Source organism: Piliocolobus tephrosceles, chromosome 1 (genome assembly GCF_002776525.5).
Source record: "Piliocolobus tephrosceles isolate RC106 chromosome 1, ASM277652v3, whole genome shotgun sequence".
Classification (NCBI taxonomy): Eukaryota; Metazoa; Chordata; class Mammalia; order Primates; family Cercopithecidae; genus Piliocolobus; species Piliocolobus tephrosceles.
This window is the reverse complement of record NC_045434.1, coordinates 159,916,800-159,933,304: the sequence shown is the minus strand read 5'-3', so window position 1 is coordinate 159,933,304 and position 16,505 is coordinate 159,916,800. Positions and strand designations below refer to the sequence as shown.

At 46.8% G+C, this 16,505-nt stretch overlaps 1 protein-coding gene across 1 annotated transcript in view; it reads right to left on the bottom strand.

Annotated features, from left to right (window-relative positions):
- Positions 1-3,771: 3,771 nt before the first annotated feature.
- Positions 3,772-16,505, bottom strand: part of KANK4 (KN motif and ankyrin repeat domains 4) — a 43,857-nt gene continuing 31,123 nt past the window's right edge. Inside the window, exons 9-10 of the mRNA XM_026454145.1 lie at positions 12,542-12,630; positions 3,772-3,999 (exon numbers count right to left, since the gene is read on the bottom strand). Of these exons, the coding sequence (XP_026309930.1) occupies positions 3,895-3,999; positions 12,542-12,630 (194 nt within the window). The 3' untranslated portion in view covers positions 3,772-3,894. The remainder of the gene's footprint in view (positions 4,000-12,541; positions 12,631-16,505) is intronic.

Below are 16,505 nucleotides of genomic sequence, written 5' to 3'. Positions count from 1 at the left end.
AGAAATTAGCCACAAGATTAGAAATTACGGTTTAGGAGTCATGCAGCTGGAGACTACCAGGTTCTGACCCTCCCTAAACTGCTCCAAAGATCAGTGCTTGAGATATTTTGCAGACCCTGCACTTGATGGATCGGTTGGCACCACCCAGATCAATAAACTGGCTCTTCTGATCTTGTGGCCCCCACCCAGCAACTGACTCAGCACAAGAAGACAGCTTCAACTCTCTCTGAGTTCATCTCCGACCTGACCAACCGGCACTCCCAGCTCACTGGCTTCCCCCAACCCCCAAATTGTCCTTAAAACTCTGCTCCCTGAATGCTTGGGGAGACTTATTTGAGTGATAATAGAACTCTGTTCTGCACAGCCAGCTCTGCGTGAATTACTCTTTATTGCAATTCCCCAGTCTTGATAAATCAGCTCTGTCTAGGCAACGGGCAAGGTGAACTCACTGGGCAGTTACAGCAGTACTCTTCTGCCTGGCACACTCACCTCTCACTCCGCTTCCTTTTCTGCCTAACATCCAGTAATCTTTAAGTTCAGTGGCCCTTCCTCCAGGAAGCCTCCCTTGACTTCCTAAGGCCAGCTCTGGTTCCCTTTAGTGGTACCCCTCTGGGCTTCCTTTGACTTTCTATGTGTTTTCCCTAGGGGATGGTGAGGCAGGAGCCTGAACTGGACTCACTGTGATGTCTCTAGTGCTGGGAACAGTGCCGGGCACCTGGCCGGTATATATAGATACACACACACACACACACATGAGACAGTCTCGCTGTGTTGGCTAGGTTGGAGTTCAGTGGCGTGATCTTGGCTCACCACAACCTCTGCCTCCCAGGTTCAAGCAATTCTCCAGCCTCAGCCTCCTGAGTAGCTGGGATTACAGGAACACACCACCACACCTGACTAATTTTTAAATATTTTTGGTAGAGACAGGGTTTCACTATGTTGTCCAGGTTGTTCTCTAACTCCTGACCTTAAGTGATCTGCCTGCCTCAGCACCCCATCCATAGATATTTTTAAATGAATTTTAGAGCTGAGGGACAGTGACAGGAAGGCAGGCTGTGCTTGTTCATCTCACCATATTCTGAGCTCAGACATTCCAAAGGAAAGAAATGGTTATAAAGGATGAGATCATATGATCATGTCCAAACCTCGAGATTAAAATAAAATTATTAAAAACCTCAGAAAGGATGGACAGTCTTTTGATAGTGATGAGTAAGTAGTCTTCAAGCCCTAGGAAACCCAGTCTGCTTTTCCTGGTAAATAAGTTGTTTTTAATATGATTTCTTTTTTTTTTTTGAGGCAGAGTCTTGCTCTGTCGCCCAGGCTGGAGTACAGTGGCGCGATCTCGGCTCACTGCAAACTCCACCTCCCGGGTTCACGCCATTCTCCTGCCTCAGCCTCCTGAGTAGCTGGGACTACAGGCGGCCGCCACCACGCCCGGCTAATTTTTTTATATTTTTAGTAGAGACAGGGTTTCACTGTGTTAGCCAGGATGGTCTCGATCTCCTGACCTTGTGATCCACCCACCTCCGCCTCCCAAAGTGCTGGGATTACAGGCTTGAGCCACCGCGCCCGGCCTGATTTCATTTTTTTAAAGTGACCCAATGAAAGTTGCCACCTAATATGAGATGTAGAAATAAATCCTAAACAGGCAACACAGGACACAGACTCCATACTGAAGACAATAGCAAATAAGACCCACACTGCAAATTCCCAAGAACCAAGAGCAGAGAAATGCAAAGAAATTTTGAGACAGAAGATTGGGAGGCAGCATTTTAATATAACAAACAATAAGGATAGGCCAGAGGCTTGCTACTCAAAGTGTGGTCGTGGCTCGATAGCATCAGCATCTCCCGGGACCTGGTTAGAAATGCAGAGTCTCAGGCCTCACCCCAGACCTACTGCCTTCTAACAAGATCCCAGGTGATTTGTATGCACATAAATGTTCGCGAAGCACCGGGCTAGAACATTTATTAACGTAGGATGTTGCTCTTACAATGTATTTTGAGGTCAAAATAAACCCATTTAAAGCTTTTTTTTTTTTCTCATTATTTGCTCCATTCTCTCCACCTCTGAGTTGCATCAACACATGTCGTTGTGTTCTGGGACTCTGAGCCTCTCTTATGAATCACAATGGCATAAAGAAGTTTACTGTACCATTTCTATAGATGGCCTTAATGGGTTACAAATTGGATTTTTTTTTTAATTTTTATTTTTTAGACAGAGTTTCACTCTTGTTACCCAAGCTGGAGTGCAAAGGCATGATCTCAGCTCACTGCAACCTCCGCCTCCTGGGTTCAAGCGATTCTCCTGCCTCCTCCCAAGCAGCTGGGATTACAGGTGCCTGCCACCATGCCCAGCTAATTTTTGCAGTTTTAGTAGAGACGGAGTTTCTCCATGTATGTCAGGCTGGTCTCGAACTCTCGACACCAGGTGATCCACCCACCTCAGCCTCCCAAAGTGCTGGGATTACAGATGTGAGCCACCGCGCCCCGTCACAAATTGGATTTCAAAACTTCCATCAGCTGCTTCTTGTGCAGCACCCCCCCAGGAGGTAGGTTGTATGATAATTTCCGTTTTTAGAGATGATGAAATTGGGGCCCAAGGAGGTTTCATGACTCACCGCAGGGGCACCCAGCAAATTGGCATCCCAGCCAAAATGAGAGTGCAAGCTTTTGCATTCCCAATGTAAAGCTTATCAAACTTTGACACTACTTCTTTTAATATAAGGGAGGTTTTTTTGTTTTTTTTTCATAAGAGATTTAAAGAAAGAGCGTATTCAGATGACCTCATGTGAGCTACTGACCATATAAGCCTTGCATGTGCTGGCCCCAGGGAATATGGAAGCTTCGGAAAGGATTGCCCTGCCCTGCCTGGCTCCCTTGCTTCTGCTGCTTTCCAGGCTTGAAGGCTCTGCAGCCACAAGTCCCAGAAAACCTCAGAACAGATATTTGCTTCTAGGGGATATGAGGGGAAAGCACCGGGAATTACCATAGGTAATGGGTACAGCTATGCAGGAAATGTGGTGGCTTCTTGATGACAATAACCCGTCCTCAGGAGGAAGCTTTTTTTGTTTGTTTCTTTTACAGACTCAAAATAGCTGAGAGAATCTGACTCTGCCCAAATACATGTGGTGTGTGTCACTGGATTGAATTTCTTTTTCTTATTTATTACATACTAACCTACTAGGTAATACATTTCTTAGTTAATTCCAATTCCCCTGGAGCACATTGGAGTCACTAGATGACTCAGAAATAGTCAAGACTGTACATACAGCATTGACGCCAATGTGCTTCTTCCTACCTTGTCTGAATTTTAGATTTGTCAACTCCATCAAAACAAATCTCCCAAATGGTCCTTGTTCAGTTTCACCAGTCTGCATGGTGATTCTTCTAGGGTCCTCTACAGAATGCTTGCCAGGGGGTTGACTTAAATCCCCTCCCATCTCTAGACATGCATATCAATGGGACATATTTGTATACACTTGCTTAAAAAACAATGATAGTGCACTTTAAAATTCCATGTAAAAAGTATTGCTTTCCTAATGTGCGAATGTGCTCCTGCCTGCCTTCTTGCTACGCAATGCTACAGAGGGTAGAGTCATGAGGAATTCAAGGCTGAAGATGTTTTGGATGTTTGGATGACACCGATGTACCCCTCACCTTGCACCTTGAACCCTGCTCTGAAGCCCGTGTAGTTTTGGGGCTTGGCCTAAGGCAAAAACTACAAAGCATTCTAATGAGCAGAATTATACAACAGGAATGTATGTGCATATTTGACATAGTTTCTTCTCTAGAGGGGTGGCTCTCTGGCCTGTGACCTCCGCCCTCTTCAAGGGCGAGGGAGGAGTCCAGAGAAGAAGGCTTTTGTTCCTCACCGCCAGTTCTTCTGCAGCCCCTACAGCCCCAGGGACCTGCCCTGCTCCGCGTGGGCTCTCAGAAGCCCAGCAATTTCCATATGGGTGGGTGACTTCAGAGCGATGGACAAAGCTGTGCAGCCAGCCTATAGGAGAAAAAGGAAAGGAGAAATAAATATCATCCAATCTGCCTCCTGCCCAGTGGGGAAGGGCAAGTTGGGAGTAGGGGTATGCCTGTGACACAGGTGTCTATGAAGGCTTCCAGAGACCTCCGTAGAGGAGAAGATTCAAATGGCATGAGGATCACCAGAAATGCGGTCCCTTCCACAGAAACAACAGTAACTCCTGGGAAATCTGTGACATAGAAATAAAGAAGGGTCATCTGGTTTTTAATGCTTTTTTTTTTGAGATGGAGTCTCATTCTATCATCTAGGGTGGAGTGCAGTGGCGCAATCACAGCTCACTGCAACCTTCGTCTCCTGGGCTCAGGTGATCTTCCACCTTCAGCCTCCCAAGTAGCTGGGATTACAGGTACACACCACCATGCCTGGCTAAGTTTTGTATTTTTTGTACAGATGGGGTGTCACCAAGTTGCCCAGGCTGGTCTCAAACTCCTGGGCTGAAGTGGTCTGCCCACCTTGGCCTCCCAAACTGCTGGGATTGTAGGTGTGAGCTACTGAGCCCAGCCCCACTTTTTTCTACTTTAAATTGGAAAACAGGAAATAAAATAACTGCTGCTATTCCATTACACGTATCTAAGTGAAAGTTAGCATTCTGGTGTCTTTTCCTCCAATCTTTTCTCCTGTGCAAATTTGTTGTTGGTTCTTTTTTTTTTTTTTTTTAATTTTTTGTAGAGACAGGGTCTCCCTATGTTGCCCAGGCTGGTCTTGAACTCCTGAGCTCAAGTGACCCTCCCACATTGGCTTCCCAAAGTTTTAGGATTACAGGCGTGAATTTGTAATCCTGTCCCGTCCTGCACCTGTCCTGTTGTTGGTTTTTAAATAAAGGAATGATATTGTATATCGACTTGGAATTTGCTTTAATTCTTAATTTACCATGATATGCTATAAGATTTTTCTTTATTCTTACATAGCCATTATAATGCATGATTTTTCTTTTTGGCTGTGTAATATTCCATAATTAACTAATTTTTACTAATTATGGAAATATTCTATAACTTCCTTTCAATGGAAATTTATGTTATTTCCAAGTCTCTGCCATCATAATCTTAGTGCAAAAAGCATTTTCCTATTTTTCATTATTTCCTAAGGACTGAGTCTTAGAAGTGGGCTCAGAGGCCGGGTGCGGTGGCTCACACCTGTAATCTCAGCACTTTGGGACGCCAAGGCCAGCGGATCACCTGAGGTTGGGAGTTCAAGACCAGCTTGACCAACATGGAGAAACCCCATCTCTACTAAAAATACAAAATTAGCCTGGCGTGGTGGCGCACGTCTGTAATCCCAGCTACTCGAGAGGCTGAGGCACGGGAATCGCTTGAACCTGGGAGGTGGAGGTTGAGGTGAGCCGAGATCACACCATTGCACTCCAGCCTGGGCAACAAGAGTGAAACTCCGTCTCTAAATAAATAAATAAATAAATAAAATAAAATAAAAAGAAGTGGACTCAGAGCATTGAAGGACATGCACATTTTTACCTCCTGATCTGTGATGCCACAGCACTCTTTACATTGACACGCAATGTAGGAAGCTGGCAGTCCCACTGTCTAAAGAAGCTGCACCCAGAGGGCTCTCATCAGGCACCACCAGCCTGACTGAGCAGCTGCAGTCTCTTATGAATGAGCTCAGTCCCACGTCCAGAATTCTGAACTCTCAACAGCTCTGAAAACCACACTCTTTAGGTAACTTCTTGGGAGCTGAAATCTGACTTGAGGCTGTTGGCCTACTGTGAATATTTTGACATTTTGCTGCTGTAAAGGGTTTGATGGGTAGGGGACACCCAAGACCCCACTAGATTGTTCTCTACTGCGTAGGCACAGATTTACTTCCTAAAATGTGGACAATTCTTTCACAGAAGCAGGTAGGAAGTGTTAACACCCAGCTTAACACTTCAGGCTTTTTCCCATGCACAGGGATGGAATCCAGTGGCCATCAGGGCTCCCACGCATGCAAATAACTATAAAGCATGGCAAAGCACTAAACGAGTCGGAACACAGGAACAGAGTGAGCTCAGGGCAGACTACGGCCACTGCGTGTCAGGGCGGGGTAGAAGATGGCTGGGGGGAGGCAGAGGAAGGAAGTGGCGTTTCAGTAGGACCCCCAAAGATGGCACATGGGCTTCTCAAAACATACAAAGTTCTTTCCCTGAAAAGCCCTCATGACTCCCTAGACTTTTCTTTTACCACTTGCTATATGCTGGTATTTGTGGGGTTATTTGATAAATTTCGGTCTCCACAAGGTCAAGAATCTGATCTGGCCTGTTCACTACTGCATGCTGGCACCTGGCCCAGAGCCTGGCGTTTGGTCGGCCCTCAACAAGCATTGTTGCAAGAGAGAATGCTGCACGAGAACCTAATGGTATTCATTCAAGCTGACGGAATCTAAATCCTAGTGAATGGGTTCTTACACTGGAAAGTACTGGAACAAAGCAAAGCTTTTAAGCAGGGAGTCCTGTAAAAGTCTCCTAAAGGAGGGGCCTGGGTTTACTTAGGCTGGAGTTCCTGCTCCTGAGCTCCATCTGCTGTGCCTTGTCAATCCTGAGGCTCTGTGTAAACACAGAGTATGTGCTGACAGTATTTACGCAGAAGAGCCACAGGGCCAGTCCCAGGGGAGGCGCACCTTTTAACAGGGTCCATCTGGAGGACAGCCTGCAGCTGTGGACTCCTCGACTGCTGATATGGAGAGCAGAGGACCCCACTCAGCTTAGGAGGTGTGGCCACAGAGACAACTTGGCCAGGGTTAGTGTTCCTCAGATGCCTCTGCCAGAACCCTGGGAACAAGCCCATGCTATGCAGCTCCCGTGGGAGCCAGGTATGGTGAGCCCCTGCTCGACAACACTCCAGAGCTGCTCTAGGAGATCCTGACTGAAGAGATGGGGGACTAGCCAGATATGGTGCAAAATTTGCGTGTAACTTCAGGGATTCAAAAATCTGCACTTGGCCAGGCACACTGGCTCATGCTTGTAATCCCAACACTTTGGGAGGCCGAGGTAAGAGGATCACTTGAACCCAGGAGGTCAAGGTTGCAATAAGCCATGATCGTGCCACTGCATTCCAGCCTGGGCGACAGGGTGAGACCCTATTTAAAAGAAAAAAAGAAGGAAAGAAAAAGAGAAGTGTGCAGGCAGCTGGCACAACTGTACAACTGTGTGTGTATCCATGTGTTGGAGGGGGGTGTCTTTGAATTTATCACAAGCCCACTATGTATCACCCAAAGATGAGCAAGGCATAATCTCTGCCTTCAAGAAGTTTTCAATCTGATGGGTGCTTTAAAGAAGCTGACAAATTACAGGGTGGGCTCTGAGACCTAGAAGAGGCTGGGTGACGGATTTCCTCAAATTGCCTTTAAATCTAGGGAAAGGGCCTGGCCAGCTGTTCTGGGAGTTCTGCATTTATACTGAGCTTTAAATGTTGATGAAATAAACCAATTTCAGGACATGAATTCTCTCCCAGTTTTCCAAAGACATTCCCAAATGAGCTCTGCTGTTAACATCTAAGCCTCCATAGGAAAGATGAAGATGGAAATGATATGGTGGGTATGATAAGGGCCAGACTTTCCCCCTAAATGTGAAGCACCAGGTACAAGCCTTGGTACTTGGTAGAGCCTTGTCAAAAGCTCCCTTTTCCCACTGAAATGTCTCACCCTGTGGATGGAGACACTGTGCTCCCCAAAGCCACCCTTGGGAATCTGCATGTGAATCAAACCTGACCCAGGTGGGCAGCATGTGACCCATCCATGAGTGGGGTCTGGAACCCGCCTTACCTGTGGGCCCACTGCCTGCACTACCTGGGCACCACTGTGCTGGCTGGGCTTTCCCTAAGTTGCTCCAGCTTCTGCCATGATAGATTTCCTCCTCCATCTCCTGATTAGCACTCCAGTCCCTCCCTTCCAGGTTTACAGCCTACCCGGTCCCCAGCCTGGCCTGGTTCTCCCTGATCCAGCACTTCACCAGGACTGGTTACTTAAACCCACCCGGATTTCAGTGTTTGCCTAGACCAGACGTTCTCAATTGCAGCACTATTGATATTTTGGACCCGATAATTTTCTTTTGAGACAGAGTCTTGCTCTTTCACCCAGGCTGGAGTGCAGTGGCACGATCTCAGCTCACTGCAACCTCCACCTCCCAGGTTCAAGCGATTCTCCTGTCTCAGCCTTCTGAGCAGCTGGGATTACAGGCGTGTGCCACCACGCCTAATTTTTGTGTTTTTAGCAGAGACAGGGTTTCAAAATGTTGGCCAGGCTGGTCTTGAACTCCTGACCTCAAGTGATCCGCCCACCTCGGCCTCCCAAAGTGCTGGGATTACAGGCATGAGCCACCGGGCCTGGATGGATAAGTGTTAATTCTTTGCTGTTCCTGTGTATTGTAGGATGTTTAGCTGTATCCCTGGCCTCTACCTACTAGATATCAGGAGCATTTGCTCACCTATTTGTGACTAAAAATGTCCCCAGACATTGCCAAATCTCCCCCAGAGGGTAAAATCACCCCTGGCTGAGAACCACTAGATTGAACCAAGTCTGTCAGTGGCTTCTCCCTTCGGGGGTCGGTCGCCCTACTCTGATTGGTTCCCCTAATTCCAGACCTTTGTTCTCTCTGCTCCCTCCAGACACTGTCTGTAAATGCCATGGTCCCTGCTGGTTGATGTGGTATTTTTTTGTTTTAGCTACCAATATTCATCTATTCATAATTAAAACAGTTACCATCCCCTGTGTACTCCTAGATGTCAGATTCAGCCTTTATAAACATTACAGTATTTAGGTAGAGTCTACTGCTGTCCCCATTTTACAGATGAGCATCTAGAGGCCCAGAATAGTTAGGTCACCTACCCAAAGTCACTGAACCTAGATTCGAACTCATGAGCATTTAATTTATTTTTATTTTTATTTTTTTTGAGACAAGGTCTCACTCTGTCACCCAGACAGGCGTTCCCTGGTATGGTCACGGCTCACCGTAGCTTCAACTTCCCGGGCTCAGGCAATCTTCCTGCCTCAGCCTCCCGAGTAGCTGGGACTACAGGTGCAAGCCACCACACTTGGCTAATCTTTTTCTATTTTCTGTAGAGAGGGGGTGATATGGTTTGGCTGTGTCCTCACCCAAATCTCATCTCGAATTCCCATGTGTTGTGGGAGGGACCTGTGTGAGGTAATTGAATCATGGGGGTAGGTCTTTCCTGTGCTGTTCTCATGATAGTGAATAGGTCTCATGAGATCTGATGGTTATTATAAGGGGGAGTTTTCCCGCACAAGCTCTCTCTTTGCCTGCTGCTATCTGTGTAAGATGTGATTTGCTCCTCCTTGCCTTCTGCCATGATTGTGAGACTTTCCCAGCCATGTGAAACTGTAAATCCAATTAAACCTCTTTCTTTTGTAAATTTCCCAGTCTCAGGTATGTCTTTATCAGCAGTGTGAAAACGGACTAATACAGGGGGTCTCACTTTGTTGCCAAGAATGGTCTCAAACTCCTGGGTTCAAGCAATCCTCTCCACCTGGCCTCCCAAAGTGTTGGGATTACAGGCATGAGCCACTGTACCCGGTCTCATGGGGGTTTAAAGTCCATGCTTCTAACAATCAAGCTTGAGTTGTCTGAAATGCAACAGATCCCACAACTTTTCCACCACCAGAAAGCAGCCACCAAGCTCTCTCATACCTGTGGCAGACCTCCAGAGATACCTAGGAGAGCTCTCAGATCCACTGCTTGATTATCCCAGCTAACCAGGGACTTCCAAAGCTCATGCCTGCCTGCCTGTGGCCTCTTTGGGCATCAGCAGTGGCTACTCCTTAGAGGGCCAGGGGTCTTTGATGTACAGGCCTGTTCCAGATTAGGGCTGCCTCCTTCTCCTCCAGGACAACCCAGCAGGGAGCTCATTAGCACAGATCCTTTGACCATATAATGTTTGGAAGAGGAGGCTCTGGTTTCTAGTAGTCCACCCCTGTTCCCAAATGAATGTCAAGAAGGTCTGTGCTCTCTAATGATCTCAGAAATGGCTTTGGGGTGAAGGTAGGGTTCACAGGACCTAGAGTCACTGGATGGGTGCCTGCTGTCTGGGTGTGACTGAGGGACACAGCAGCTTAAATTGCTGATGAGTCAATCTCTGGGTAGTTTAAATGTGGCCCAGTAAGAGGTGCTACCTCTGGGCAGGGAGAGGACTCTCTTCCCCTCTCCAGGTTTTTGTTCCCTTTGAACTGTGGCTGTTAAGAAAGCATAAAGACAGCTGCTTAAATCATTAAATTATGGTGCCAATATTAAGGATACTGGAGTCAGACCTAGGCTTGAATCTCTGCTCTGAGAATCAGTAGCCTATAAATCTTAGGACAGTTACGTAACATCTCCAGGCCTGTTTTCTCATCAGCATCTATCTCACTGGATTACTGAGAGGGAGAGGATTAGAGGTAATGCATGGGAAAGGTTTAGTTCCCAGGAGCACTCTAGAAATATTATTATACCTACCGTAACTATCAGGAACAAGGTCACTTACTGTTGACTTACCTCCAAAGTTTAGGGGTTCACTCACTCATTTGTTGATTGATTCAATGATATGTGGCAGGCACTCTACTACATGTGGGGGATTCAGCAGGGAGCCAGAGACATGGATGCTTCAATGTGACAACAGTGATGATGATGGAACAGTTAAGGGTATGGGCCCAGGAGTTTAATGGAGCCGGGTTCCACTAGCTGAGTAATCCTGGGTATGTAACCTAACCATTTGATGCCTCTGTCTCCTTGAGCAAAGTGGGGCAGTAGGAAGACAGTCAATCTTACAAGATTGTTGTGGGGTTTAAATGAGAGGGTCCATGACAAATGCTGTACTTGACACAGAGTACGCCCTCTGTATGTGTTGGTTACTATTGTTACTGATTAGTTACTATTGTCATCATCATCATTGCCATCACCTTATGAGGAAGTTTATTTAAGAAGCCTGTGACTGACAGTGCAACTTCAAGTAGGCTGGCTTGATGGAATGGGCTACTTCATAAAGTGGATCTGTGTCCGAGAGGCACTTTTAGTTAAATGACTACAGAGATGACTGTAAGGTTGATTCCTTCTGAAGGCTTTTGAGTCCCTATTGGACAGCAGAGCTTCGCCATCTAAGCTACTGCCTCTAAGCCCACATGTTGTTATTGCCGTGACCAAATGAGGTATAGAAATATTATTATACCTACCGTAATTATCAGGAACAAGGTCACTTACTGTTGACTTACCTCCAAAGTTTAGGGGTTCACTCACTCATTTGTTGATTGATTCAATGATATGTGGCAGGCACTCTACTACGTGTGGGGGATTCAGCAGGGAGCCAGAGACATGGATGCTTCAATGTGACAACAGTGATGATGATGGAACAGTTAAGGGTATGGGTCGTGAAAAGCTAGGGTTGTGGGTTTTACAGCTCCAAGACTCCAAACATTTACCATGAATCATCTCATTTATTTATTTATTTTTTAAATTTTTTAGAGACAGGATCTCACTCTGTCACCCAGGATGGAGTGCAGTGGCCTGATCGTGGCTCACTGCAACCTCAACCTTCTGGGCTCAAGCAATCCTCCTGCCTCAGGCTGCTCAGCAGCTGGGATTACAGGCATGCAACACCACACCTGGTTAATTTTTTGTTTTGTTTTGTTTTTTTTGTTTGAGACAGAGTTTCACTCTTGTTGCCCAGGCTGTGGTGCAGTGGTGCGATCTCAGCTCACTGCAACCTCCACCTTGCACGTTCAAGTGATTCTCCTGCCTCAGCCTCCAGAGTAACTGGAATTACAGGTTCCTACCACCACTCCCAGCTAATTTTTGTATTTTTAGTAGAGATGGGGGTCTCACTGTGCTGCCCAGGCTGGTCTTGAACTCTTGGCCTCAAGCAATCCTCCTGCCTTGGCCTCCGAAAGTGCTGGGATTACAGACATGAGCCACTGTGCTGAGCCTCTTATTTAAATCCCACAACAGGCCGGGCGTGGTGGCTCACGCCTGTAATCCCAGCACTTTGGGAGGCTGAGGCGGGTGGATCACGAGGTCAGGAGATCGAGACCATCCTATCTAACACGGTGAAACCCCGTCTCTACTAAAAATACAAAAAATTAGCTGGGTGTGCTGGCGGGCGCCTGTAGTCCCAGCTACTCAGGAGACTGGGGCAGGAGAATGGCATGAACCCAGGAGGCGGAGCTTGCAGTGAGCCAAGATCGCGCCACTGCACTCTAGTCTGGGCGACAGAGGCAGACTCCGTCTCAAAAAAAAAAAAAAAAAAAAAAAAAAAAAATTCCACAACAGCTTTAGGAGGCTGATTTTGTTGCACTGCCATAGGGTTCCTTGAATTTTGCTGGCTGGCAAGACACTCTTCAGGAGGGGAAGTTAAACAGCTACTTTTTTTTTTTTTTTTAAAGAGATGGGGTCTCCCTATGTTGCCCAGGCTGGTCTTGAACTCCTGGTCTCAAGTGATCCTCCCACCTCAAGCCTCCCAAAGTGCTGGGATTACACACATGAGCCACCCTGCCCAGCAACAGCTACTTGTTAATTGCCTGTAAGTCTCACCTTGTCAGTCAGACTGCTGTCGCAGGCCGGGTGTGCCAGGAGCAGCCGCACCAGGTCCACGTTGCCATGGTGACAGGCCAGCATGAGGGCTCATCAGAGACTTCCAAGAACACAACCACTGATCTGAGTCTCCTGCCCTTGATATGGGACATAACCTTCTCTGCTTGGCAAAATTCTACTCTTTTAAGATTAGTCAAACACTACATCCTCTCTAAAGCCTTCTCTCACTCCCCAGGCACGGGATTCCTAACACAGCACTCACCACTTAGTATTGCAACTTGTCAACTGCTCTTTCTCATGGATGTGACATTGTTGACGGCAGGGACTAAGTGTTTTTGTCCCTGTCTCCCCAGTGTCTAGCACCAAGAACGTGCTGATAAATGTGGAATGATGGAACAGATGAAGGTTGAGTGCTTGAGCGTCATGGCTTCTTACTGCCTGCCCCAGCCTGACTTTCCCCATGAAGCCTTCTCTGCTCAATGCCTCTGAAATTTTCTGTTGAAGGATACCCAGAACTCTCCTCTCTCAACACGATCTCTGGTTGCATGTCCCGTGGTCATTTCTGATCTATAGACATTGACAGTAATGTTGGGCATCTCTGTAATCATAGGTGGACGTAGCAATGAGCTGGAATCAGAAAGGAAGTCCAAGCTCTAGTTCTGCTGTTTCCTAATGCATGATTCAGGTCACGTCACTGTCTTCTTGATTCTTGGTTTTTTTTTTTTTGAAAGATGGGGTCTTGCTGTGTTACCCAGGCTGGAGTGCAGTGGCACAATCACAGCTCACTTCAGCGTCAATCTTTTGGGATCAAGTGATTCTCCCACCTTAGCCTCCCAAGTAGATGGGCTCACAGGCATGTGCCACTCACTACATCTGGCTAGTTTTTCTTTTTTTGAGATGAAGTCTCGTTCTTGTTGCCCAGGCTGGAGTGCAATGGCGCGATCTCGGCTCACTGCAACCTCCACCTCCCAGGTTCAAGCCATTCTCCTGCCTCAGCCTCCCAAGTAGCTGGGGTTACAGGCACCTGCCACCACACCCAGCTAATTTTTGTATTTTTAGTAGAGACGGGGTTTCCCCTTGTTGACCAGGCTAGTCTTGAACTCCTGACCTCAGGTGATCCGCCCTCCTCGGCCTCCCAACGTGCTGGGATTACAGGTGTGAGCCACTGTGCCCAGCTGGTTTTCCTTCTCTTAAGAATTAATATAACAATTGGGGTCGGGTACAGTGGCTCATGCCTGTAATCCCTGCACTTTGGGAGGTCAAGACAGGCAGATCACCTGAGGTCAGGAGTTCAAGACCAGCCTGGCCAACATGGTGAAACTCTGTCTCTACTAAAAAAAAAAATAAAAAAGTCAGCTAGGCATGGTGGCGGGCACCTGCTACTTGGGACGCTGAGGCAGGAGAATCGCTTGAACCCGGGAGGCAGAGGTTGCAGCGAGCTGAGATTGTGCTACTGCACTCCAGCTTGGGCAACAGACCAAGATCTGTCTCAAAAAAAAAAAAAAAATATATATATATAAAACAATGATTTGTCCTGTGTACCTCACAGAGCTTTTGTGGGACTCAAATGAGATAAAGGATGTAAATATAATAATGTACAGTAGTAATTTTTCTGATTACAAATTGACCATCATTTCCCATTTCCCATAGATTTTCTTATATATACTATGTGTGTGTGTGTGTGTGAATATATATATATATATATGTGTGTATATATATATATATATATATTTTTTTTTTTTTGAGACAGAATCTTACTCTATCACCCAGGCTGGAGTGGAGTAGCATGATCACAACTCACTGCAACCTCTGCCTCCCGGGCTCAAGTGATCCTCCTACCTCAGCCTCCTGAGTAGCTGTGACCATAGGCGTGTGCCACTACATCTGGCCAATTTTTGTTTTTTGTTTTTTTTGTTTTTTTGAGACGGAGTCTTGCTCTGTTGCCCAGGCTGGAGTGCAATGGTGCAATCTTGGCTCACTGCAACCTCCACCTCCCAGGTTCAAGCCATTCTCCTGCCTCAGCCTCCCGATTAGCTGGGATTACAAGCGCCCGTCACTACGCCCGGCTAATTTTTGTATTTTTAGTAGAGATGGAGTTTCACCATGTTGGTCGGGCTGGTCTCGAAATCTTGACCTCAGGTAATCCTCCTACCTCAGCCTCCCAAAGTGCTGGGATTACAGGTGTGAACCACCGCGCCCGGCCGTCCTCAGCAGTTTTTACATATAAGATAGTGCTTTCAGGGCCTCAGGGGATCCAAAAGGAGAGAAAACAGTTCTTGCCTTATTCTTCAACCTTACAAAGCCTGATGTCCCATCAGAGAGACCTGCCTGGAATCCAGGAAAACCATGAGGGCAAAATATAATAAAGTTGGATGAGAGGACTGTAGAGACATACATAGGGCGGGATATACATAGGGCCGGATACAAAGAAGGGGTTGATTTTGATGCTCTTGCAAGCATCCCCTCTTACAAGAGGGACAATTTAGAAAATAATTAACATATTTATGGGAAACATTAGTTAAAAATGAAACATTAGCTATATTGAGTCTTATGGAACAGGAGTTGTAGGTGAGTAGAATACCTTGAAAACCAGAAAGCAATCTACAAATATTGGTTTCTGGCCATGACTAGGGTTGCTATTAGTATGCAATGATGACTTTGCCATCGGGTTGGGTTACTATCTGCAATCACTCTGGGGGAGTATGGGACAGTGGTGCTTAATATATTGTTAGGCGTCCATTTTCCATAAGTCTCTTGCTTTTCTGCACATCTTGTGAGTAAAGCACACCACAATCTGCCCTTTTGTTCTAGACTATCTTTTTAAGGATGTTTATATAGTGAACAGCCTCGTGTCTTCTTTGGAGAAAAGGGCAGGCAGGCTCATCAAAGCTTCAGTTTCCCTATGCTCAGGGGTCTTGTCCTGTAACACAACCCACTCCATGCTCAGCTTTCTGGCCCTCCTCACATGGCCCCGTGGGAGCTGGGATTTGGGCAATGCTGATACTGTGGCTACTGCTTCGGCTGTGGGTAATACATGGTCCTGGTCCTTTGTCTCGGGCACAGAAGTCTCATGTCTTCTGCCAGCATCCACAAAACTGTAGCAGGCCACCTTGTTAGCTTTAACATGGGGTAAAACCCAGACTCTTCACAGTTCTCAACAGTTACCTTATCATCCATGATCACTCCAGGGGAAAGGAGAGTTAAACATACTTCATTCATTCCTGTAGGTTCGAAAAATGGGCAAATGACCTTTTGAGGAGTCCCTGTTGTTCTATGTGGAGCCTTGTCTAACTCAAAGCCCTTCTGGGTAAGGACCACACCCCCACCCTGTGTTCTCAAGCAGAAGGCCCCAGAAGATGAACAGAGACATTCCAACCCTCTGCGCTGCCTTTGCTGCCTTAAGATTGTTTTTTGGAGTGAACCCCAATCAACTTCTAATCACTCCATGAAAGATTCAGAGGCCGGGCGCGGTGGCTCACGCCTGTAATCCCAGCACTTTGAAAGGCCAAGGCGGGTGGATCATCTGAGGTCAGGAGTTCAAGACCAGTCTGGCTAACACAGTGAAACTCCATCGCTAAAAAATACAAAAATTAGCTAGGCATAATGGCGGGTGCCTGTAGTCTCAGCTACTTGGGAGGCTGAGGCAGAAGAATCACTTGAACCGGGAGGTGGAGGTTGCAGTGTGCTGAGATCACGCCATTGCACTCCAGCCTGGGTGACAGAGCGAGACTCTGTTTCAAAAAAAAGAAAGATTCAGAGTACCCAGTTTTGGCTCAGTATAGAAAGTTATCAGAGCTGTCTAGAGTAACAAATGGGCTACTTTGGTAGAGCGTGAGTTTCCTGACACTGGAGGTCCTGGAGCTGGAGACCACCTTGTAGGCTTTTGCAAAATAATAAGGGTAGACCTAAGCGACCTTTAAGGGCTCTTCTGACCTAGGGCACAAGTGACCCAAGGAATTCGTGG